We start from the raw sequence: 23,909 nt of genomic DNA, 5'->3' as shown, positions 1-23,909 counted from the left end.
AGAAAAGACCACCTTCTGCTGGTCGTAGGGCAGCAGGTCCTCCCACATGCCCACGATGCTGCTGACGTCCTGGTTACTCAGGGCCAGGCTGGTCTGGTTCCTCAGCCCCACCAGATACTCCGCCAGGCGGTCCACCCTGTCCAGGCCCGGGATGTTGTTTACATCCACTGCCTGAAAAAGAACACCGATATAACATTGATTCTGGACAAATAGGAAATAAATATAAATGTTGTTATGTTTTGCTATTTCTAAAATGTACTTACCGACTGCTCTACAGGAACCTGTGGGGCAGCACCCGGAGCGGTGACAGCAGATGACGGGGCCGGTGGTGGTGGTGGTGGCGGCGGAGAAGGAGGAGGTGGAAGAGAGGACCAGGAACCACTGGTGGAGGGCTGAGCAGGTGGTGGTGGTGGCGGCGGAAGAGAGGACCACCAGGAACCACTGGAGGAGAATTGGGCAGGTGGTGCAGTGGCGATGAAGGCAGACATGACCTCCAGACTCGTCACTGTGGGGTCAATGACGTCCTCCTGGAAGCCCTCATCCTCTGCCTCGTCGCCCAGGGCCAAGTCCTCCAGCAGCTGCTCTGTGCCCTCAGACTCAGGATCCATGTCCTGCATGCTGTTCCCCGTCTGCCTGTAGAGGTAGTCGACACCTATCAACTCTCCTGGGAATGAAAACATTAATGGAATTAGTATAACAAGTATATTGACGATGTGTGGAACTAGGGCTGGGCGATATATCGAATATATGCGATGTATCGCGAGATGTTCTCCAGGGGATGTATAAAATGCCCCTATCGCGAACATCGAATATAAATTGGCACGCAATGTTTCTTTTTGCCGCCGCCGGCATACTCGTTGTGCTTTCACGCGACGGGGCGACAAGATCTCATACAAAGTGAACGTAGAGACGCGTATCTGCCAATCAGCGTTCAACAGCGTGGCCACTGAGTGACATGTGTAACGTAACAGCCAACCAGCGTTCAACCGTCAAACTCGGTGCAGTGCAGTCCGGGGTGAACTGCAGCACGGAGGAGAAAGTGATTGTTGCCGTTTGCGACTCCCGGAGCTCTATATATAATAATATATAATATAATATAATTGTTTATATAATATCACGGCCAAAAGCTCTGTGTGCCTCCTGATGGCCGTAGCGTGGGGAGCTCTCATAGGGATTGGGCTTCTCAGGGTTTGTTTAACGCACAGCGTTCCCTTCTCTCGCTATTTCCGGTGGCTCTCTAAACACTCACTCCCCCCGCCCATTGCGAGTCCACGAGATTCTCATGGACGCGCGTGTGTGACGTAGTCTGGAAGGCGCGCTGCTGTATATGTGTGTACCTCCGACCGGTGAGTGAGAACAGCCAGAGAGAGAAAAAAGGATGGAAACTGAGGATTTGGTTTCGAAAAAGAATAGCACTGGATCCTTCGTCTGGCAGTGTATATATAATAATTATTATTCAAACTGTTAATAAATAATTAACGGTTTGAATAAATGCTGTGTTGGTAAATCTAACTTGCTGTGATTTTCCTTTTCTTATGTGCAAGTTCTAAATTGTTCCAATAGAAAGCACTGATGAGTTTAAACAATATGTTGTTTCATGTAATCTACATGCAGACTTATGTTTCAGTAATACTAGAATTATTACTGACGTAACATTATACCAGACATGGTTGAATCGAGCATTTATGATGTGCTCTAGAGGAGATTCAAAATATATCGAGATATATATCGTGTATCGAGATATAGTAAAAAAATATCGAGATATTAATTTTGGCCCATATCGCCCAGCCCTATGTGGAACCCATATCTTGGGTCTGATTATAGATAGAAAATGTGCACCCCACATTCATGTCATTATTTTATCATAGTACTTTCTTGTTATGACTTATATGAAATATGTTAACATATTTATTATTTGATCACCTGCAACAGTATATATATTATATATACTGCAATATTAGAATTTGCAAACATGCAAATACGTGATCTAATCTGTCTTGCCGAATTAAAGACATTTTATTTCCAACGTACACATGCCTTGTGGTCATTTCATGTCCAAGTGTGAAACACAAGAACACAAAATAAAACAACATATGTTGAGTATTGCAAGTAATCCCTATTCAGTGTAACTTACCAGTGTACTTGGCGGGGGGGTGGAAGGAGGGGACATACTTACGTCCAAACACCTTGGAGCCGTGTGTGTTGACACACTGCACCAGGTCCCCCGAGTAGCTGAGGAGGGCTGATCTACTCTCAGTCACAGCAGCAGCAGCCCGGTCCTGGTTCCACCTGGTGAGCCCATCCAGCAGGTACAGCTGGAAGTTGAGGTCATTGGCCTGGGTCCCTGAAAGTAGATAAGAATGCACTCATGATTGAGAGGTTTATTTTTATTGTGCAAACATCTATATAAACAATAAAGGTAAATGGTCTTCATTGTAATTAAATAATGGTGATGCAATTAAAACTCAGGTGATGCTGGCCTTGATGTGGTCCATACGGCTCATCAAGTCCTTCCCGTACACGGTCAGGAGCCACCTGTTGGTCGGGACAGCCACAGGCTCGGGGGGCTCCTGACAGACCACAGGGAAGAGACTCGGCTGGTCCACAAAGTCGGCACACACCTCCAGGTAGCGGGCCACACGCTGCAGCCACTCCTCGCCGTGGTTCTCCCGCAGCTGTTTGGCTAGGAGGGTAGAGCTGTTGCCGAGGGTCCTCTCCCGTAGCATCCTGATGACGCGGATGTCACACGCATACCTTTGTGGACAAGGGGTATGTTTGTATCAAATTATTTGAGTTTTTTATCGTCAAAATGGAAATGTTGTTTTTTATTATATATATATAGTATATCTAATATAGATATTCTATAGAATATTTTGCAGGAGAGTGTAAAAAGTGAATATTGCTATTTGCTACATTACTGGCAGAATGAATTGCGCTACATAAATAATGTACAATGAAATGTATTATTATTATTATTATAAAAAAGGGTATTTGCTTTCATGTGTTGATTAGAACTCACTTGCGTGTCAGGATGAGGCGGAACTCCCCACGGAGAGGCAGGCTCAGCTGGTCCAGGACGGTCTGGCTCGTGGACAGGTAATTGGTGACGCAACCGAGGGCGTTGCACCTGAGGGTCTCCGTCACCATCAGGTAGTACCTGTCCACGTCCAGGACCTGCCGTGCCCTCTTGTGCATGCCGGCCCCGGTGAGCTGCTTCCCACACTTTGGGCAGGACAGCCTCACCTTCCAAAGGTGGTAGGGCATCCACACCAGGAGCCGGTGCGTAAAAAAACGATCTGGTGACGGGACCTGATTGTAGATCAGGCCTGGCACCGGTGGCTCATACCAGAGCTGTAGGTCTGGGCGCAGCCGCTGGTTCCTCCACAGCGTGGATGCAATCCAGCGCTGGTCTTGCTGGGGAATGGTCTTCTTCATTTCTGCTGGTAGCCAGAACTGTTGTGGAGCCGGACCCAGAAATGAAGAAGTACAAGGAGGGGTAGGGACGGGACCAGGGGGAGCAGGGAGGGGAGCAGGGGGAGCAGGGACGGGACCAGGCGGAGCAGGGACGGGACCAGGCGGAGCAGGGACAGGACCAGGGGGAGCAAGACTCCTATCTGATGCAACCTACATAAAGAAAACGAAACCGACAATAAAACATCTATCCGCTACACGCTACAGTATGTAAGACCAGCATGGAGGTTATTACAGTTGCACTAACCAGAGGGGACGAGCCGGTCCTCACAGAGGACATTACAGGGCTGGATGGGGGCAGAGAGAAAGGGGAGACGGGCCTAATGTATCTCGGACTGGAAGGGGGCGTCGCTGGAGGTGGGGTAGCGGAGGGAGTGCTTCTCCCAGCTGGGGTAGTGGCAGGGCTGGGGGGACGCTGTGAGAGAGGGGGAAGCGTACCTGATGAAGTCAGTTTACAAAACAAGGATAGTGTATGGCTTAATGGCTGTATTCTTAGGCATCAGGCACAGCTAAAGGTACATGTATTACCTCGACATGCTTCCTGGTCACGTTGACATTAGGCCTGGCTGCCGCAGACAAAGTCCTGCCGAACCGCGCTTTATCAAACTGAGAATCAAACAACAATAGTCTTAATGAAACGGTGTTAAAAAGAACATAATACACACCAATACCACACAATGATATGACATGAAAGATATGTAAACACACAGATCAAAGATGAGTTGATCATGGTAAACCAGGTGAATGACATGGTAATTAATGTGACGGAAATATTCACCATTGACAGCGTCAATGCAGGCCTCCCAGGGCTCTGTACAGGCGCCGCTGAGGTGGAGGCTGAGGCAGCTGAAGTGGAGGCTGAGGTAGCTGGCCTGGATGCTGCAGGACTACTCACAGACTGAGAAAGATCAACCCATGAAAGAAGCATTAATACTAATCCATATTATTCATTATGGGATTTTGTCCACATAGTAAGTATTGTATATCCTACAAAATTTATTTCACCAGGCTCTCAATATTACCTGCCGAGGGTGAAAGCCACAGGAACATGTCTGCGCTACCCTCAAGATTGAGGTCTGCCCACGCAGCATCATGGGACACTTCTCAATCTGTAATGAATTAAAATGCATGATTTACTTACGGACACAATCGGTTCACTTTGGAGTTTTGGTTGACTGTTGGGGCAAAGGTTACCTTCTGGTAGAGGTTGTGCCACTTGCCCTGTTTGGGAGATGGCCTGTTCCCTGCACCGGAGGGCCAAGTGCCAGAACAGGCAAATGCCTTCAGGCGCGCCACCCACTCCTCAGACCCCATGGCTCGATGCTTCTTTGTAGTAGACATCTGAAGACAAGGGGAAGAATGGCTAAGTTACCACACATTGTCATAGACATATGCTATATCAATATCTTTCATAGATACACACTTTTATTTGAGACACACATTTGACATTCAATCAATGAAATCATAAGTTACTATCATCATATTCCCAAATCATTTGTTCTGAATTGATTACCTTATAATAATGTAATAGTCGTTTGTAGATGACAATTAACTATTCCAAATCATACATACAAAACAAATAATCGCTAGTCAATCAATCATATCCGATTAAACAGGCCGTCTGACTTTTGAATGAATTACGCCGGCCATTTGTAAATGTAAATCATGTCTCGAAATGTAAATCAAATAGTTCGACCCATATATCGCATTTTAACTCAGACTTTTGAATGAATTACGCTGGCCGATTTACAATCTCACTCATTTCAACAATATCATTTCATCTGTGAATGTAAATCATGTCTCGAAATGTAAATCAAATAGTTTGACCCCTATATCGCATTTTAACTCGGACTTTTGAATGAATTACGCCGGCCGATTTACAATCTCACTCATTTCACGGCCGATTTACAATCTCACTCATTTCAACAATATCATTTCATCTGTAAATGTAAATCATGTCTCGAAATGTAAATCAAATAGTTACCTTGTCGTGTAGTTCTCCAAAGTATTGCTTCTACAAATACGCTCGTGAACACCGCTACTTGCTTACTTGACCGTTAGGAAAAGGAACGGGACGATGTGATTGGTCGGTCAACATATGGATAAGAAATGGAAGGGGAGGATTTCATTGGTCAACATATGGACAAGAAATGGAAGGGGGAAGATTGCATTGGTCAACATATGGACAAGAAATGGAAATGGGAAGATTTCATTGGACAGTATAAACTCGAGGAAAGCAGACTTTCGAGAGTGAGGTGAGACCTAAGCTGGGGAACAATAGTCTTTTAAGGGGGGGGGAAGAAGGAAGGAAGGGGGGGAGAAGAAAAGGAAGGAAAAAGAGAGGAAAAAGGGAGAAAAAGGGGAAAGGGAAGGGAATGAGAGAAATTTAGGACATAAATTACAAAAAAACATTTCATGACATAAAAAACAAATAAAAACCTGAGAATGTGGAGTTTTGTTTGCAATTCTTCAGCCTTGGAACAGAAGGTCGGCGGTTCAAGTCCCACCGGTGACAAACATTTTTTTTGGTTCATTCATGGATGTACTCAAGATCTCTCAAATATAATTACCCTTGCCCTCCATTGACACACATGCACTTATTTTAATGGGAATATTCTAATTACTATGTTACTTTCTATTCCACTATTGTTGTAGCCACAGCTATTCACAGCACACCTGTGCACTCTTTAGCAAGCTACTTGTTTAGTTATTATTTGTATTGTGACCTGTGGGCTCAATTTAGCCTCCATCTTCAACCTACAAGTATTTCAACTATAAATCATTTTGTGTTGTGCATATTATATTGCAATAGTAGTATGGTGCTTCCTCTTGTGGAGTGGATCTGGCTAATGGTTCGAATAAGATGACCAGCAAATAATTCTTAAAATATTTGTTAATATATAAACATGTTTATTTTAACATATAACATAGATAGTATACAACACTGGTGATCTTATTTCCTCCTCTCCGTCAACCACTGCTCCTTGGTCAGGGACTCGGAGGAGGGGCAGTAGATTGTCCCCTTGTACTGGCTGTGGCCAGTCGCTGCACTCCGGGGCTCCCCACACTTCCTGCATTTATTTGCCTCCCCAGTCCGGTTGTAAGGCCTCTTCCGTTGTGGGGCTTGGGGAGGCACTGGTGAGGGGACAGCAAACATAATGGGGGGCTGGGCGTGAGGGTAGCACAACAGGGGGTTTACCGGGAGGAATGATGTGCTAGGGAGGGATTGGGTGAGGGCAGGAGTGCCGGAGAGAGTAGGGGCCCGGGGGAGGGCAAAAACAAATGGAGCAGGGGTGCTGCTGATGACAGGGGCAGGGGTGGGAGGACAGGGAAACAGCCGCCTCTGGGCTGTCTTCATCCTGGGCCTTACAGCCGTTGCAGGTGCCGTTGCTGGTGCTGGTGCCGGTGCTGGTGATGGTGCTACGGCTGCGGTGGCTGTGGCCCTCCAGTTCATTTTGGCCCGCCCCGCTGTGCTCTCCGGGAGGTGGTAGGAATATTTCACCAGGCCCGGGGTTTGAGGAGCCACAGCGGGGCGGTCCATACCCGGCGGTAAGACCACGGTGGCAACAGGCACGGGGGCAGGCAGGTCCACACCCTGGCACAACACGGAGACACCCTGCCTGGCCACCCTCCTGTTGTGCCACTGGATGAGGGTGGTCTGGTTCACCTCAACCAGCTGCAGGCTGGTGGTGGACATCACGGCCCCGTTGGCCAGGATGAGCTGTCTGATCCTGCGGTAGTCCCTCAGGATCAGACTCCACCTTGAGAGGTACCCCTTCCCCTTCTTGGTAGGGGAAGGGTGGAGGGTGCAGAGCCTAACACAGATGGCATCAACCAGGCGGCAGCATGAAGGCCACTGTGCAGTAGGGCTGTCACTTTTTATTCGAAGTTCGAATATTTGTTCGAAGGTGGGGTGAAAAGTTCGAATTCGAAGTGTAATTCTCCATTCGAACTGTAAAAATGCGCTATAAAGAAGAGAGCGGCGAGTGGCTTTTCCTCAATAAAGCGGCCCTCCTGGATCCCCGCTTCTCCCGGTTAGTCCACCTTTCCCCTGCACAGAAACATCTCGTGACTGAAAGCCTCTCACACGAGCTCATTGAAACGGAGACCGACACTGATCGCACACGACAGGGAGAAAAGTCCGCTGCTGCGCTGGGCGCGATGGGCAGCCTGTAGCGGCTGCAGCTGCAGCGGTAACGGAGAGCTGCGAGACTACTTGTAATTTTCTTTACAAGTACAAAAGAGCAGCATGCCGTGTTGGAGGTCGGCCTCACAGATTGTTCGTTTATATAGGCTGTGTGTGCCATGGACGACATGCGCTCCGCATATCGCGCTCCGAGCAGTTATTGTTAATGCGTAAAAGACAGCCGCACTTGTGTGTCGGAGCTTCCTCTTGTTGTGTTTACAAATGTGTTATCAAAGATGTGTTTTTATCCTGTGCTGTTATGAATTCAGTAGGTATACGTGATTTCCACAAGAAATAAAAAGAAACACGACAACAGTCGTTGTCGTGTTTCTTTTTTTTTTTTTTTTTTAATAGTTCTATGGGGGGGGGGGGGGGGGGGTCGAATGTATTCGAATGTATTCGAATTAATTATGGACATTCGAAATTCGTTCGAATTTCATTTTTGGAAAAAGTGACAGCCCTACTGTGCAGGAGATGCACTCGCTGTTATGGTGCATCTCCGCAAACTGTCCACACCCGACGTGAACTCTCCCTTCTTCTTCGGCGACCTGAAGCGCCCCGTCAGCAGCCTGTCCTGGTGCCGTGCATGGTACACCGCCTTCTGCTGGTTGTAGGGCAGCAGGTCCTCCCACAGGCCGACGATGATGCCGACATCCCGGTTGCTGAGGGCCAGGCTGTTCTGGCTCCTCAGCCCCACCAGATACTCGGCTAGGCGGTCCACCCTCTCCAGGCCCGGGATGTTGTTTTCATCCACTGCCTGAAAAATAAAACCATTTTAACATCGATGCTGGACAAATAGGAAAGAAATCTAAATGTTATGTTTCACTATTTCTCAAAGGTACTTACCAACTGCTCAACAGGAACCTGTGGGGCGGCACCCGGAGCGGTGACAGCAGATGACGCAGGTGGAGGTGGTGGTGGAGAAGGAGGAGGTGGAGCAGCGGACCAGGAACCACTGGTGGAGGGCTGAGCCGGTGGTGGTGGAGAAGGAGGAGGTGGAGCAGCGGACCAGGAACCACTGGTGGAGGGCTGAGCCGGAGGAGAAGGAGGAGGTGGAGCAGCGGACCAGGAACCACTGGTGGAGGGCTGAGCCGGTGGTGGAGGAGAAGGAGGAGGTGGAGCAGCGGACCAGGAACCACTGGTGGAGGGCTGAGCCGGTGGTGGTGGAGAAGGAGGAGGTGGAGCAGCGGACCAGGAACCACTGGTGGAGGGCTGAGCAGGTGGTAGTGAAATGAGGGCAGAGAAGACCTCCAGACTAGCCTCGGTGTCGTCTGTGAAGCCCTCATCCTCTGCCTCGTCGCCCAGGTCCTCCAGCAGCTGCTCCGTCTCCTCCCCCTCAGGATCCATGTCCTGCATGCACTTCCCCGTCTGCATGTAGAGGTAGTCAATGCCTATCAACTCTCCTGGGAATGAAAACAACATTGTGATTAGCAGAATAAGTACATCAACATGTGTGGAACCCATATTAATGTTGGTCTGAATATAGATAGAAAGTGAGCAGCCCCCATTCATTATTTGATTATAGCACCTTCTTGTTGTGACTTGTTAACATATTTGTGATGACAGATTGGACGACAGAATATGCAAATAAGTGAATCTAATCTGTTTTGTATAATTAACTAATTAATTAATTTCATTATAAACGTATACATGCCTGGTCGTCATTTCATGTCCCAGTGTGAAGCATTCAGTATTCAGTGCAACTTACCAGTGTACTTGCTGGGGAGGTGGAAAGAGGGGACAAACATCTGTCCAAACACATTGGTGCCAAATGTGTTTACACAGTGTACCAGATCCCCCGAGTAGCTGAGGAGAGCGGACATCTTCTCAGCCACAGCAGCAGCAGCCCGGTCCTGGTTCCAGCGGTTCAGCCCGTCCAGCAGGTAGAGCTGGAAGTTCAGGTCATTGGCCTGGGTCCCTGAAAGTAGAGAATATTGTATTGTAGAACATGTATTACCAATAAAAGTAAATGGTCGTCAGTGTGTTAGACGCTGGTGATGCCATTAAAACTCACCTGGAATAAAGCGGTTCAGGTGGCAGTGGAAGGACTCCAGGGACGTTGAACCTCACGCACACCTGTATTTGGTGAGGACGACGCCGTCCTTGGTGGTGGTGGTGCCGGTCTTTGTGTACAGAGGCACACCTGGCAGGTCCTGGATGCACTTGACGTGCCTCTTCTGAACCCGCCAGATGTGCTCCATCCTCACCCGGTCCAGGAGGGGAACACCCAGCAGGTCCCTGCCTTTGTCCCCCATCAGCTCCTGCAGCAGGGCCTCCACCTGGCGGATGGTGGCCTCCTCTCCACGGGTCCTCCGCCTGCAGTACAGCGCCAACTGGGCCTTGGTCAACCGGCTGTCCACCAGAGCCTCGGAGATGCCGGGCACACACTCCCTCCGGAGCTCCTCCCTCTTGGCGTGGCGCAGAAGGGCCACATCTTCAGGGTCCCACTCAAACAGGCAGACGGAGAGCGTGGCCATGAAGATGGGGTACAGGGCGTGGGCGTCGGTCGTGCATCCGGCCGCAAGCCGCCGAAGGAAGTGCCAGATGTCCAGCCGGATGACGAGGTCTGGCCAGCCGCTGAACCTGGCCTGCAGCTTGCTCTCCCCTCCCGTCTCCTTGCAGCAGCCACAGTCCACGTAGAGGAGTATAGGGGGAGCCACGCCCGCCTCGCTGTAGCGCCTGATGAGGCCTGACACCATCCGGTCCAGTCCAGGTCCCTCCTGGGCTGTCAGGACGCTGATCAGGACCTGCCCCTTCTCGTTGCTGACGGAGGACACCCAGAGCGCCGTCCCCTTGGCGGCTCCAGCCAGCTTTTTGGTCATCTGGAATTAATCAGAATAAACTAATTCAGATTGCTTTCAAAACAGTAATATAAATTAGAATAAGAACAAAACAGAAGCAAAATATATATCTAGGAATAAACATATAAAAGAGGCATTTACGCACGCAAAAATGCACATCAAATAAACATTGACACATTTGTGACTATAACTTCAATGGCTCCCAAGCTGGGATATGGTGTTATTTCATATATTGTTGATGCATTGTTACTGATGTCCTTTTTACCTTCTTTGTAGAATCCATTTTTAAAATGGAGCCAAAGGTGGAGGTGATGCTGGCCTTGATGTGACCCATACGGCTCATCAAGTCCTTCCCGTACACAGTCAGGAGCCACCTGTTGGTCGGGACAGCGATAGGCTCGGGGGGGCTCTGACAGACCACAGGGAAGAGACCGGGCCTGCGGGCAAAGTCATTGGCCAGCTCCATGTAGCGGGCCAACCGCTGCAGCCACTCCTCGCCGTGGTTCTCCCGCAGCTGTTTGGCCAGGCGTGTGGAGCTGTTGCCGAGGGTCCTCTCCCGTAGCATCCGGATGACAAGGATGTCACACGCATACCTTTGTGGACAGGTATGATTGTATCAAATTATTTAGTTTGGCTGGACAAAGAGTTTTCTATGGGCAAAATGTTATAAATATTTTTGATCTAATATTGATGGGGTTTAGTGTGATCAAATATTGCTATTTGCTGGATTACTGATTACTGAAAAAAGATATTTGCTTTCATGATCTGAACTCACTTGCGGGTCAGGATGAGGCGGAACTCCCCGCGGAGAGCCAAGCTCAGCTGGTCCAGGACGGTCTGGCTCGTGGACAGGTAATTTGATATGCACCTGGAGGAGTTTCACCTGAGGGTCTCCGTCACCATCAGATAGTGGAAGGTCCTGTCCACGTCCAGGACCTTCCGTGCCCTCTTGTGGATGCCGGCCCCGGTGAGCTGCCCCTTGCACTGGGGGCAGGACAGCCTCACCTTCCACAGGTGGTAGGGCATCCACACCAGGAGCCGGTGCATAAAAAAGCGGTCTGGTGACGGGACCTGGTTGTAGATGTAAATGGACTGCATTTATGTAAATGGACTGCATTTATATAGCGCTTTTCTGACCATCGGCCACACAAAGCGCTTTACAATGTTGCCTCACATTCACCATTCACGCACACATTCACACACCGACGGCGGAGTCAACCATGCAAGGCGACAGCCAGCTCGTCAGGAGCAGGTGCCTTGCTCAAGGGCACCTCGACACTCAGCTAGGAGGAGCCGGGGATCGAACCAGCAACCTTCAGGTTACCAGCCCACCCGCTCTACCTCCTGAGCTACTGCCGCCCCATAGATGAGGGCAGGAACCGGTGGCTCATACCAGAGCTGGACGTCCGGTCGCAGCCGCTGGTTCCTCCACAGCGTGGATGCAATCCAGTGCTGGTCCTGCTGGGGAATGGTCTTCCTCATTTCCACCGGCAGCCAGAACTGAGCAGCAAGAGGAGGAGCAGGGAGGGGACCAGGAGGAGCAGGGAGGGGACCTGGAGGAGCAGGGAGGAGACCTGGAGGAGCAGGGAGGAGACCTGGAGGAGCAGGGAGGAGACCTGGAGGAGCAGGGAGGAGACCTGGAGGAGCAGGGAGGAGAACTGGAGGAGCAGGACTCGTATCTGATTCAACCTACATAAAGAAAATGAAAAAGATCATAAATCATCTATCCGCTACACGCTACAGTATGTAAGACCTGTATAGAGGTTATTACAGTTGCACGAACCAGAGGAGAAGAGCTGGTCCTCGCCGCCGACATGACGGGGCTGGATGGAGGCAGAGAGAAAGGGGAGACAGGCCTGTAGAATCTGGGACTGGAAGGGGGCGTCACTCGAGGTGGGGTAGCGGATGGAGTGCTTCTCCCAGACGGGACAGTGGCAGGGCTGGAGGGACGCTGGGAAGAGGGGGAAACAGAGCCGATGAAGTACAATTACAAAACAAGGATAGTGTTGGCTGTATGGCTGTGTTCTAAGGCATCAGGCACAGCTATAGGTACATCAATTACCTCAACAGGCCTCCTGGTCAGATTGACATTCGGCTTGGCTGCAGCAGACAAAGTCCCACCAAACCACGCTTTCTCAAACTGAAAATCAACCAAGAATAGTCTTAATAAAATGGTGTTAAAAATGACATTATACACACACCAGTGATACGCATGAAAGTTATGTAAACACACAGATCTGAGATGAGTTGATCATGGCTAACCAGGTGAATGACATGGTATTTAATGTGATGGAAATATTCACCATCGCCAGCGTCAATGCAGGCCTCCCAGGGCTCCGTGCAGGCGCAGCAGAGGTGGAGGCAGAGGTAGCTGCAGGGCTTCTCACAGACTGACAGACAGAAACAATAAAACCATTAAACAAGCATTAATACTAATGAATATGGGATTTTGTCCACATCACAAATTGTAAGCCTACAAAATGCATTGATTTCACCAGGCTCTCAATATTACCTGCTGGGAGTGAAAGCCACAGGTACATGTCTGGGCTATCCCTAACATTAAGGTCTGCCCACGCATCATCATGGGACACTTCTCAATCTGTAATTAATTGAAAAGAATGATTTATTTAGACACAATTGGTTCACTTTGGAGTTTTGGTTTACTGTTGGGGCAATGCTTACCTTCTGGTAGAGGTTGTGCCACTTGGCCTGTTTTGTAGATGGCCTGTTCCCTGCACTGGAGGGCCAAGTGCCAGAAGAGGCAAATGCCTTCAGGCGGCTCACCCACTCCTCAGACCCCATGGCTCGATGCTTCTTAGTAGACATCTGAAGACAAGGGGAAGAATGGCCAAGTTACCACATATTGTCAAAGACATATGCTATATATATATATATATATACATATACATATACATGTGTGTGTGTGTGTGTGTGCATATGATACATACAAAATAATCCCTAGTATATCCCCATGTAATTTAAAATGGTTGTTAAAACTAGTTCCTACTGAGGCTGACATGCAATAAATTAACAAGAAGTTGACCCAAGTTAGTAAAGTTAAACCGATGCTAACATGCTAGTAAATTAACCAAAGTCAGTGAAATGACAAGGAAAAGTAGTGACATGTCCGGGCAAGCTAAGACAATCCGCACGGTCAGACTTTTGGATTAAATAATACCAATATTCAGTAGAACGAATTTATAACGTCGATCATTTCCGCGATTTATTGGTTCTTAAATGTAAAGCATTTGTTGTAATGTAAATTGCAAACAGTTACATTGCAGACTAGTTTTCAGAAGAGCGTAATTACTACCGTTATTACCGCTACCTTTTCCAGAGCATGACCTGTCCGAATTTATAGGGTGGATCATTTCCGCGATTGGATGTGTTAAATGTGTTAAATGTGTTTTAATGTAATTCAAACCCTCACCTTATAGAGTCGTTTTCAGGAATGACGATTGAATACGTGTGGTTTGTTCTACAGTTAAAATCCATTCCGAATTCGGAGCGTCGCTAGCCTGTCCGTGATTGGCTTAGCGCAGGGAGAGAAATGGACAGTGGAACGTGTGATTGGTCATTCTGGTGAAAAGATATGGAAGAGAAATGGAGAGAAATGGACAGTGGAACGTGTGATTGGTCATTCTGGTGAAAAGATATTGGAAATCCGATGATTTGATTGGACGATCCTGAATCTAGAAAGCAGACGGATCGGATTTAGGTAGCGCCAACGAGGCAGCCAGAATATAACTATTCAGGCTCATACCAATTTTTGCGCTAAGATCGATTTAATGTATAATAGAAATCCATGTTACACATATCATGTTAAATCAATATGACAAATTGAACTACTGTTGTACACAATTAGGAATGCCATGTATTATGGCTGTCAAGTCATTTCTTCCCAGAAGCAACAAGATTCTCATAAGTAATAGCTTCGGAATATTAAGATAGCCTGGAAATCAAGAATCTTTAAACCGGGCACTGGTAGTCGATTTTTTTTACAAACATTTTTACAATGCATGATACAATTTAGTTTCTTAAACTCTGTGCCCCAAGTGAGGCTCGAACTCACGACCTTCAGAACATGAGAATGAAGTGCTGCCTACTGCACCAACAAGGGAACCATTGAACAGCAATAGTCAGGCTTACAGTATTCTTTGTGCTAAGATTGATATCAAGTATAATAAAAATCCATGTTACACATATTTTGATAAATCAATATGAAAAATTTAACTACTGTTGAACTCAATGAAGAATGCCATGTGTTATGGCTGTCAAGTCATTTCTTCTCAGAAGCCACAAGATTCTCATGAGTAATACCTTCAGAATATTAAGATAACCTGGAAATCAAGAATCTTTACACATGGCACTGATACCCGATTTCTTTTACAAACATTGGCACAATGCATGATACTGGATAGTTTCTAAAACTCTGTGCCCCGTGTGAGGCTCGAATTTATGACCTTCAGAATATGAGAATGAAGTGCTGCCTACTGCACCAACGAGGGAACCAGCGAACAGCAAGACTCAGGCTTAGAGCAATTTTTGTGCAAAGATTGATATTAAGTATAATAAAAATCCACGTAACACATATTTTGTTAAATCAATGTGATAAATCCAACTACTGTTGTACTCAATTAAGAATACCATGTTTTATGGCTGTCAAGTCATTTCTTCTCAGAAGCCACAAGATTCGCACAAGTCTTACCTTCAGTATATTAAGACAGCCTGGAAATTAAGTTTCTTTCAACCGGGCACTGGTATCCGATTTTTTTACAAACATTTTTACAATGCATGATACTCGTTAGTTTCTAAAACATTATGCCCTGTGTGAGGCTCGAACTCACGACCTTCAGATTATGAGACTGACGCGCTGCCTACTGCGCCAAGAAAGCTGCGTGTTTGTCGAGGTAAAGTACTGTAGCCGAGCGTTCTGGGTTCAACTATACTAATTATTATATAAGACAAAGACCGGGACCAGAGACGAGGTAGTGCGTTCAGCAGCCCACTCGGCTTCACTTTAATCACCCCTCCCCCACACACAACACATCAACTGTCAACTTCCCCCCTTACAGCAACTCACGAGGGACAGACCTCCTTTTCCAGACTAAACGCCGAACAGTCTGTTACACACGTCCCCTCCTCAATAAGAAACGTCCACGTTTCACCTGAACAAAACAAAACAAAAAAACATAGGGAGAATATCCCCCCAAATCCCCATCTGCTGTAACTCCAACAGAACAACAATATAGGCAACACAAATAATCAGAACATACATCCAACACCTGAATTCCAAATCCTCTAAGCAGTTGTTAAGCGCAAACTATACAGTCACCCTGTAACCAGTGACCCAAACATACAACCAATGCTGCCAAACATTTGTGCAACACCTTGAGGCTAAACACATAAACTCAACCTGAAACAAAATTAACAAAAACAATACAATGAACTCATTTGTTTTCACCGTACATTTCACCTTTCCATCAATTCAAATCTTTTTTTTTTTATCAAGCAAGCTTCCACTGCATTAACAAATCCAGAACACCATAACTTCAAAACATGACAAAGTCCTGCAAATGGGACGGAGGCCGCACCACTCGCCCGCCGCGAGACTGTCCGGACCTGAGCTCCGGTAAGTTCCCACACAGTCCATTGTCCAACTCACCAGCCCGAGGCTGATCCCTGCTCTGTGGGAGCGAAGACTCGACCACAGGAGGAGAACCAACGGCAACAGGAGTGGCAGGAACAGTCTGTGCCGGCAATGGCAGAGTGTACGGTTTCAGTCTGTCATGATGAACCACTTGAGCCCGCTCCATCGGGTCGAGAGCACTGATAATGCGATATGTTAGTGCAGCCTCCCCACCAGAAACCAGCACTTGCACGACCCGATATGGGCCCTTCCAGTGCGGTGCCAGCTTCATACGCCTTTCCGTGGGGTTATTCAGCCACACCAGCCCACCTACACTAAAGGGACGGTGGCAGCTACTCTGGTCATGGTACAGTTTCTGTCTCTCGCGGGCCTCCGCAGAGTTAAGCCTGGCTGCGCCGAAGGCTGACTCCAGCCGCTCTGCAATGGTGGATGCATAATCCATCTGGGACCCAGTGCCCCGGGAGTCCAGATCACCAGCAGGCACCAGCACGTCAGCAGGAACCCGGGCCTCACGTCCATGCATTAGGTAGAAGGGGGTGAACCGGGTGCTGGCATGTTTAGAGGAGTTGTATGCAAAGGCGACTTGCTTCACATAAGTGTCCCATTCACCTCCATGCGAAAGCAACATCTTCGCCAGCTGATCGATCAGAGTCCGGTTGTGACGCTCCACCATGCCATCAGATTTGGGATTATAGGCAGTGGTGCGTGTTTTCTTAATCCCCAGCCATTGACAGAGGCTCTGAATCACCTCTGCTTCGAACTGCCGGCCCTGGTCGGTATGCAGGATTTCTGGAACACCATGCACCAACACATAATCCTCAAAAAGGCAGCGCGCGACTGAGTGTGCTGTCTGATTCGGTAAGGCATACAGGGCAACAAACTTTGTAAAGTAGTCCTCGACCACTAAGATGTACCTGTTCCCCCGAGATGTCATGGGCAGCTCCAGAATGTCTGCGGCCACCCTCTGCAGAGGACGGTCAACTTGGGACCCTCCCATAGGAGCCCTCGGCCCTGGGACTGGGCTCCTGCGAGTCTGACAGGCCCTGCATTGCTCACACCACCGTCTTATGTCCCTCAACATGAAGGGCCAGTAGCAAGATTGCTTGGCTTTCTCCCACACACGTTCAGCGGAAAAGTGTGCAGCAGCCGGCCCCCCATGCAACTGTTGAAGGATCTCCGGCACCATGGCTGCAGGAACAACAGCCTGAATTTGCTTCTCTCCCGTGGTTTCAGGCAACGCCGTGCGGCACAGCAGCCCCTCCATTACCGACAGACGGTGGAACTCAGTCCATAACTTCCTCAAGCTGGCAGAGGAACCCCCGGGGAGTCTACGAGGCCGCCGCACTCTGCCCTGCTCCAACCAAGACAACACAGCACTAATGTCAGGGTCTTCACGCTGTGCTGACCGCAATTCAGCTCCACCACCACTGAGTGAATAGACCGGAACTGGCTCTGTTTGTGCCCCATCTGCAGGCGGAGAGTGGTCAGACACCTCCACTGAGGCCACGGCGCAAAGTCCGGCTGAAGGAGCATCTGGCTCGACAAAGTCTGGAGACACGGGTCGGCGGGACAGAGCGTCCGCATTTTTGTGGCGGGCGCCATCCTTGTGGACCATGACCCAGTCAAATGGGTCCAACTCCAGCACCCACCTACACCTCCGTCCAGTAGGGTCATTATCAATGGCCATGCGCCTAAGGCCCAGCAGAGGGCGATGGTCAGTGATGATGCAGAACGTGGATAGTCCCACATAGTGTTTGAACTCACGGACTGCCCACACCACAGCCCATAGTTCCCTGTCAAAGGTGGACCATCTCTTCTGTGTGTGTGTGAGGGCCTGGCTTGCGTAAGCAATCACCTTCTCACAACCCTCTTCATCCTGCGCTAGCACTGCCCCAACCGAGTCTTTAGAGGCGTCGGTGTACACCTTGAAAGGAAGTGCAAAGTTAGGTAGCGTAACTACCGGAGAAGATGTAAGCACTTGCCTGAGGTAGGTGAACGCCGCCTCACACTCAGCCGACCACTCAAAGGGCACATTCTTCCCTGCCAGCCGGTTCAGTGGTGCAGCGTGCTGGGAGAAATTACGCACAAATCTCCTATAATAGGAGCATAGACCCACAAAGGCCCTGACCTCTGACGGGGTGCGGGGGGTTGGCCAAGTTCTCACCTTATCAGTGTTCCTCGGGTCTGGTTGGAGACCATCCCTGGAGACCACGTGGCCCAAAAACACGACATGGTCCCTGGCAAAGTGGCATTTCTTGGAATTCAACTTCAGGCCCGCCAGCTGGATCCTAGAAAGGACTTCATCCAAATGAAGGAGATGGTCTGAGAATGTACGGCTGTAAATCAGTATATCATCCAGATATACCACACAAATGTGCCATGGCAGGCCCCTCAGAATGAGCTCCATCATTCGTTGAAACGTGGCTGGAGAATTGGTCAGACCCATAGGCATAGCCCGCCACTGATACAGGCCCCGGCCGGTCGTGAAAGCTGTCTTCTCGCGATCCTCCTCAGCCATCTCTACCTGCCAGTAGTCAAGCGTGCTGAACCAGGCCGAGCCAGCCAGAGCATCTAGGCTATCATCCACTCGCGGGAGGGGGTGTGAGTCTTTGATCGTCACTGCATTCAGCCGACGATAATCAATGCAGAACCTCCACTGTCCCCCTTTCTTCCTCACAAGCACCACTGGAGATGCCCAGGGGCTACAACTCTCTTCCACAACTCCATCAGCCAGCAGTTCAGCCACCTGACGTTCAATCTCTGTCCGTTTCCCAGGTGCTGCCCGATAAGCACGCTGCTTCACAGGGGGGTGGTCCCCAGTCCTTATATGGTGTTTGATCAATGTGCACCTGCCCGTGTTTCTGTCGCCCAGGTTAAAGACATCAGTGAACCTCTGCAGCAACTCAGCCAGCTTGGCCCTCTGCTCAGCCGTAACAGGAGACTCCTCTAAGGAGACAGGGCCTGCAGCAGCCGGCGGCACAGCTGGATGATTGTCGACGACACGAGGCGGCACTAAAATGTCTCCCTTTCCGACTGGGTAAAACTCACCCAGGTGTAGACCCTGCCTGAGTTCAACCGCCTCCCCTGTGGGATTGAGGATGCGGGCTGAGGTCACACCATTCCTCACACTGCTCACTGTACGAGCAACCACCAGCCCCGTTGTTTCGGGGATGTTAGGCTCCAGATATCCCTGAAAGTCTGCAGCAGGTTGACTAGCTCCAGCAGGAGTGAGAATGTTCACTGGCACCAGAGCCTCACTCAGCGGAGGAATGGTCATGACGTCAGCGAGGGATACGTTACAACAACTTGGGACCAACTCTCCACCCTGAAGCAGGGGAACAGAAACGTCCCATAGTTGTAAAACCCCTCGCCCCAAATCCAACAATGCATGATTCTTAGCCAGAAAGTCCAGTCCGAGTAGAACACACTGAGTGGATTCCCTTAGCACATGGAAAGTGTGCTGCCAGCAGGTCGGGCCCAGACGGAAGGTGATCTCACTGGTACCCAGTGTGTCTAATTTTTGTCCATTAACTGCCCAAGAGTCAATATAGTTCTTTTTCAGAGGCCTGTTTCGCAGGGCAGGGACTGACATACGGAAGTCTGCACTAATTAGTGACACCGAGGCCCCGGAGTCCACCAACATGAGAACCTCTGTGCCTTCAACCACACCCCTGATGAAAGAAGTTGATTGGCCAGTATAATCCATACAAGCAATGTCATTGGAAAAGTCATGGCTCAAGGGACCCACCATAGGAGTAGCTGGCGTTTGGGCCTCGACACCAGCTACCGGCCGTTTCCCTGATGGCCGTTGTCAGTATCCTGCTGTCGTGGCAGGAAGTGCACACCGCGTCGCCTGGGCTCGTCCTCACGTCGCCTGGGCTCGTCCTCACGTCGCCTGGGCTCGTCCTCACGTCGCCTGGGCTCGTCCTCACGTCGCCTGGGCTCGTCCTCACGTCGGGCACGCCAGTTCGGGCTAGGGCTTCTACCCCCAGGCGGCCTGGAGGGCATCCCAGACGGATCTGAACGATAGCCACGAGACGGAAAACCCCCCTGGCGTGGGGACCGCCCAGGCTCGGGGGAGCGGCCACGGTGTTCCTCACGAGAGCCTCTCAACTGGCAGCCCCACTCGCCACAGGTACAGTTACAGCCTCCTCCTGAGGGCGAGCGAAACCTTCGCCCCCTTGTGTCAGCATCCCCCGACCTCAGTCTCCGATTTTCCTCACAAAGTTCTTTCATTCCCACTCTCATGGTGTGCATGTCCTCAGTTAGCTTTTCAACAGCTCTCTGGAGACCATCAGAGACTGACACGGACTGTACAGATGGGCCCCCACCACCGTAGGCAGCAGCAGCAGTACTCACGCAGTCTCTCTGTAGGGTCATTCTGGCGTTCTCACATCGCTCCGCCACGTGTAAAGCCTCCTCCAGGTCCGTGGCGCCCATCTCCAAACACTTGGCCTTCAAAGCCGGGTCAAGACCAGCCAGGAAACGCCGAAACTTCTCCTCCCTCTGTGCAACACCACCATAATCCGGAAATGCCTCTGTGACCAGCCGGCTCACATCAGCAGCGTACACCTCCAGACTTTCACCAGAAGCACGCACACGGGCTGACAGGCTTGCTCTGAACCGGTCCATTAACTGTCTCTGTCCAAACGCTGCTCCCAGCCTCTCTTTAATCGCCGCATAATCCAACTTGGTCGCATCAGGAAGACTGTCCCACAGCAGAAAAGCGGACTTGCAGAGGCGAGTGGGAAGAATCCTCACCAGCTCTTCCGTACAGCCGTGGCCGCCCCCTGCCGTGGCGCCGACGGCCACCTCCAACTGCCTCGCCCAGCTGAGGAAACTCTGGCTCCCGTCCCCGGTAAAAGGAGCAGGCAGGTCGATCTTTACAGCTCCGCCCGGCGAGTATCTGCCCAGCATGCTTGCACTGGGTTTAAAAGGGTCCTCGTCTGCGCTCCACATGTCAACCGTCTATCACGCACCACGTGCGGTCAGCCAGCTAGCTATACTGGGGCGGCTAAACCAATAACTAACTGAAACTAAAACTAACACCGACAAGGCGCCGCAGCAGACAAAATACTCAACTAAACACAATCAGCGGTTCACTGAAGAACACCGCTGCCACCAATGTAGCCGAGCGTTCTGGGTTCAACTATACTAATTATTATATAAGACAAAGACCGGGACCAGAGACGAGGTAGTGCGTTCAGCAGCCCACTCGGCTTCACTTTAATCACCCCTCCCCCACACACAACACATCAACTGTCAACTTCCCCCCTTACAGCAACTCACGAGGGACAGACCTCCTTTTCCAGACTAAACGCCGAACAGTCTGTTACAGTACCATCATATACCAAAAAACATGCTGATTTTCATCGTATCGAATCCTGGTAGATCCTAATTTGTTATGATCATAATATGACTACTGTACATTCATATTGTCAGAAACATGTCCAGATCCTTATGCAAATGAATAATAATGTTGTATCAAATATATATCGTTGCCGGTCGTCGCTGTGTTCACCAATGAAACTAAACCATGCCGGTGTAGCGGTATCGTAATTCACTATGTGTATGATGGATGGTGCGTGCCCCCTTTAAGGGAAGGGGGCGTGAGACCCACCTGGGTGGTGCGACGCATGACTTAAGGAACGCACCTCTGGCTGTGCGTGGTTCTGTGTTTGGGGAAATAAATCATTCTCGTGGTATTTTCACCGGCAATCAAGTCTCCGTCTTAATTTCATTACGATCTCCTACACCGGTGTGTTTAGTGCCCGTTTTATTAAAGCATTAAGAGGCCATGTTAACAGTGATTATAGAGATGTTAATATCACTGTAAAACAGTGTCTAAGTGATCAGGTTCATTATAAATGCTGTCCAAGCAATAATAATTAATACTGTCTGTTGTGCTTTGTTTGTTATGCATGGTCATATGAACGCATTTTGCGCTCTGCATTTAAATTAAACTAAATCAAAAGCATTGACAATTAATAGGAAGTCATGTCAAATGTATAAGCTAACCATTGTGATTAAGTAGGCTGGCATTATGATAAAGGGTATATAACTTGATTTGATTTTTTGTAACTTCAAGCTCTCCAGTGGTATATTGTATTTGAATAAACAACATTTGTATTTTGTCATATTGTGTTTTATTAAAGCATTAAGAGGGAAATTAAATTAAGATTGTGTCACACTCACAGTAAAACGTTATTGCACAAAAAGTCACAACTAAAAACTTAAATTAAAACTTAAAAACAACATTAAAAAACATTAAAAACTTTTTGTGCCCGATACACTGCCAATTTAAGGTGGAGCTCCCTTCTTCCTCCCATAACCCTTGGCTTCAAGTGCAGCCCTCCACTCAGCCAGGGTCATGGTTGCTGTGGCGTGGCAGTACCAGTTCCCAAAGTACTGATTGTGAGTGGCAGGGTCCCGCTCCCTCTGACACTGACGGCAGAAAATGGTGGCACTACTCCTTGAGTATTTCCTCTTCTTAAAACCAGTCTTCTCCTCCTCCTCTCTTTTTTTCTTTCGATGGTGGGTGGTGGTATAGGGTAGGTATGGCACATGTACCACAGATGCTCCTGCAGGCTGTAAGGCAGGCAGGTGAGGTTGAGGCACAGACCAGAGGGGTTGAGGCAGGAGAGGTGGGATGAATGGAGGTGTGGGAAACACAGGTGTGGGGGGCTGGATTTGAGGCTCGAGGGCTGCGAGGAATGGTGGCCTCAGAAGATCAGAAGGAGGGTTCACTCTTCTGATCTTCCGTCCCTGCAGTGTTGCCGTCCCTGCAGTGTTAGGTGGCAGAACAAACACGTGGGAATATGCCGCGATGCTTTGAGGCATACACGGTTTGCCTTTCCTCTGAACTGCAGGAGGCAGGCTCTCGGGGCTCACAGTTGTTGTCTGAGGCGGACAGATCCCTTGCTCGAGAATCCTCTTCTCCTGTCCTCTTTCCCGTTTGCAGTACCTACAAATATAAAAGTGTTTTTTGTATACCAAAGCAAGATATACCTACACAGAAAACACAGCTACTATGTTAATACTTTGTTAACTCACCAACTCGAGAGTGTTGCCGTGTTCACGACCGGGAGCTGAAGTGAGGTCTTCTCCATCACCGTGGCGTTGTTTAAAACAACCTGACGGATGTGGAGGTATGCTTTCATGACCAGACTCCAGTGCTCGTGGCGGACCCCATCAATCCGCCTCGATCCACGGTACTCCTCACAAAGTTGGACGAAGAGTGCCTCACAAACCCGATTGCAGTCTGGCCACTGTGCTGGGCTTCTCCCTCCTGCAAAGCATCTGCAAAGGTATTGGTTGCATTAGTGTAGTACAAGACATGATGTTATAGCATGCAGCATAGTCAAGCTTTCTCAGAAAAACATACATACCGCTTTGTACTCTCCACACCAGGCGCAACAGCCTTTTTTGACGTCCTGAATCTGCCATGTGCGAGTGTATCCTGGTGACGTGGGGGGTACACTGTGCGACACTTGTCAAAGTCTGACAAATAATTCCACAGGGAAATTATTTCCTCAGCCTCCTCCCTTGACAGGGCAAGACTGTGTTCTTTTAATTTAAATAAAAAAACAGTCAAGTCCTGGACTGCTTGAAAGCCCTCAACATTTTCAGGTCCAACCGAGTCCTAGAATTAACAGAGCGATTAAAATCAGATATGCATTTTAAATTGTAAAATATTATATCCATATGTTTAAGTAAGTAAACATAGAACTTTAAGTTTATGAAGTTTACAATGTTGTCAAAAACATAAACCTACATCATGACTGGTGGAGCCCAGAGCTGA

At 49.1% G+C, this 23,909-nt stretch overlaps 4 protein-coding genes and 1 long non-coding RNA gene across 6 annotated transcripts; all 5 read right to left on the bottom strand.

Annotated features, from left to right (window-relative positions):
* Nucleotides 1–2,465: 2,465 nt before the first annotated feature.
* LOC132446171 (uncharacterized) lies at nt 2,466–5,002 on the bottom strand. The gene is made up of 6 exons (XM_060036321.1): nt 4,494–5,002; nt 4,250–4,369; nt 4,000–4,077; nt 3,719–3,886; nt 3,020–3,624; nt 2,466–2,754 (listed from the first exon to the last, which is right to left on the bottom strand). The coding sequence occupies exons 1-6, from the start codon at nt 4,599–4,601 to the stop codon at nt 2,466–2,468; spliced, it is 1,368 nt and encodes a 455-aa protein (XP_059892304.1). The 5' UTR covers nt 4,602–5,002.
* A 1,422-nt stretch (nt 5,003–6,424) lies between these two features.
* LOC132446170 (uncharacterized) lies at nt 6,425–9,224 on the bottom strand. Its single transcript, XM_060036320.1, has 3 exons — nt 8,504–9,224; nt 8,122–8,414; nt 6,425–7,286 (listed from the first exon to the last, which is right to left on the bottom strand). Exons 1-3 carry the CDS (start codon nt 9,167–9,169, stop codon nt 6,425–6,427), a joined length of 1,821 nt encoding a protein of 606 aa, XP_059892303.1. The 5' UTR covers nt 9,170–9,224.
* A 148-nt stretch (nt 9,225–9,372) lies between these two features.
* Nucleotides 9,373–11,322, bottom strand: LOC132446437 (uncharacterized). 2 transcript variants are annotated; one of them, XM_060036748.1, is made up of 3 exons: nt 10,724–11,322; nt 9,734–10,479; nt 9,373–9,546 (listed from the first exon to the last, which is right to left on the bottom strand). In XM_060036748.1, the coding sequence occupies exons 1-3, from the start codon at nt 11,021–11,023 to the stop codon at nt 9,525–9,527; spliced, it is 1,068 nt and encodes a 355-aa protein (XP_059892731.1). In that variant the 5' UTR covers nt 11,024–11,322; the 3' UTR covers nt 9,373–9,524. The 2 variants fall into 2 exon arrangements, 1 of the variants encoding a protein (XP_059892731.1); XR_009522842.1 differs by having other exon boundaries at nt 9,443–9,575; nt 9,672–10,479.
* On the bottom strand, nt 11,230–13,336 carry LOC132446169 (proline-rich protein 36-like). The gene is made up of 8 exons (XM_060036319.1): nt 13,141–13,336; nt 12,971–13,057; nt 12,762–12,848; nt 12,521–12,598; nt 12,242–12,409; nt 11,800–12,147; nt 11,342–11,529; nt 11,230–11,299 (listed from the first exon to the last, which is right to left on the bottom strand). The coding sequence occupies exons 1-8, from the start codon at nt 13,282–13,284 to the stop codon at nt 11,230–11,232; spliced, it is 1,170 nt and encodes a 389-aa protein (XP_059892302.1). The 5' UTR covers nt 13,285–13,336.
* A 9,334-nt stretch (nt 13,337–22,670) lies between these two features.
* On the bottom strand, nt 22,671–23,744 carry LOC132447033 (uncharacterized). The gene is made up of 3 exons (XR_009523019.1): nt 23,497–23,744; nt 23,162–23,407; nt 22,671–23,072 (listed from the first exon to the last, which is right to left on the bottom strand). It is a non-coding gene; the product is annotated as an uncharacterized LOC132447033 (long non-coding RNA).
* Between the last annotated feature and the right edge of the window lie 165 nt (nt 23,745–23,909).

This window comes from Gadus macrocephalus, chromosome 18, assembly GCF_031168955.1.
Source record: "Gadus macrocephalus chromosome 18, ASM3116895v1".
NCBI classification, from domain to species: Eukaryota; Metazoa; Chordata; class Actinopteri; order Gadiformes; family Gadidae; genus Gadus; species Gadus macrocephalus.
This window is presented reverse-complemented; position numbering and strand designations above follow the sequence as displayed.

Excerpts from the sequence above, each read along its gene's own strand:
- LOC132446171 (XM_060036321.1), bottom strand. The coding sequence starts at position 4,601 with ATGCATTTTAATTCATTACAGATTGAGAAGTGTCCCATGATGCTGCGT. Across the intron at positions 4,370-4,493 it reads GTGGCTTTCACCCTCGGCAG|TCTGTGAGTAGTCCTGCAGC; the intron begins GTAATATTGAGA and ends GATCTTTCTCAG. Across the intron at positions 2,755-3,019 it reads CGCCTCATCCTGACACGCAA|GTATGCGTGTGACATCCGCG; the intron begins GTGAGTTCTAAT and ends TTGTCCACAAAG.
- LOC132446170 (XM_060036320.1), bottom strand. The coding sequence starts at position 9,169 with ATGAATGGGGGCTGCTCACTTTCTATCTATATTCAGACCAACATTAAT. Across the intron at positions 8,415-8,503 it reads AGGTTCCTGTTGAGCAGTTG|GCAGTGGATGAAAACAACAT; the intron begins GTAAGTACCTTT and ends TTTATTTTTCAG. Across the intron at positions 7,287-8,121 it reads GCGAGTGCATCTCCTGCACA|GCTCTGCACCCTCCACCCTT; the intron begins GTAGGGCTGTCA and ends CATCTGTGTTAG.
- LOC132446437 (XM_060036748.1), bottom strand. The coding sequence starts at position 11,023 with ATGCTACGGGAGAGGACCCTCGGCAACAGCTCCACACGCCTGGCCAAA. Across the intron at positions 10,480-10,723 it reads AAATGGATTCTACAAAGAAG|ATGACCAAAAAGCTGGCTGG; the intron begins GTAAAAAGGACA and ends GATTAATTCCAG. Across the intron at positions 9,547-9,733 it reads GTCGTCCTCACCAAATACAG|CTCTACCTGCTGGACGGGCT; the intron begins GTGTGCGTGAGG and ends CTGAACTTCCAG.
- LOC132446169 (XM_060036319.1), bottom strand. The coding sequence starts at position 13,284 with ATGTCTACTAAGAAGCATCGAGCCATGGGGTCTGAGGAGTGGGTGAGC. Across the intron at positions 12,849-12,970 it reads GTGGCTTTCACTCCCAGCAG|TCTGTGAGAAGCCCTGCAGC; the intron begins GTAATATTGAGA and ends TCTGTCTGTCAG. Across the intron at positions 11,300-11,341 it reads ATGGTGACGGAGACCCTCAG|CCAGACCGTCCTGGACCAGC; the intron begins GTGAAACTCCTC and ends CCTGTCCACGAG.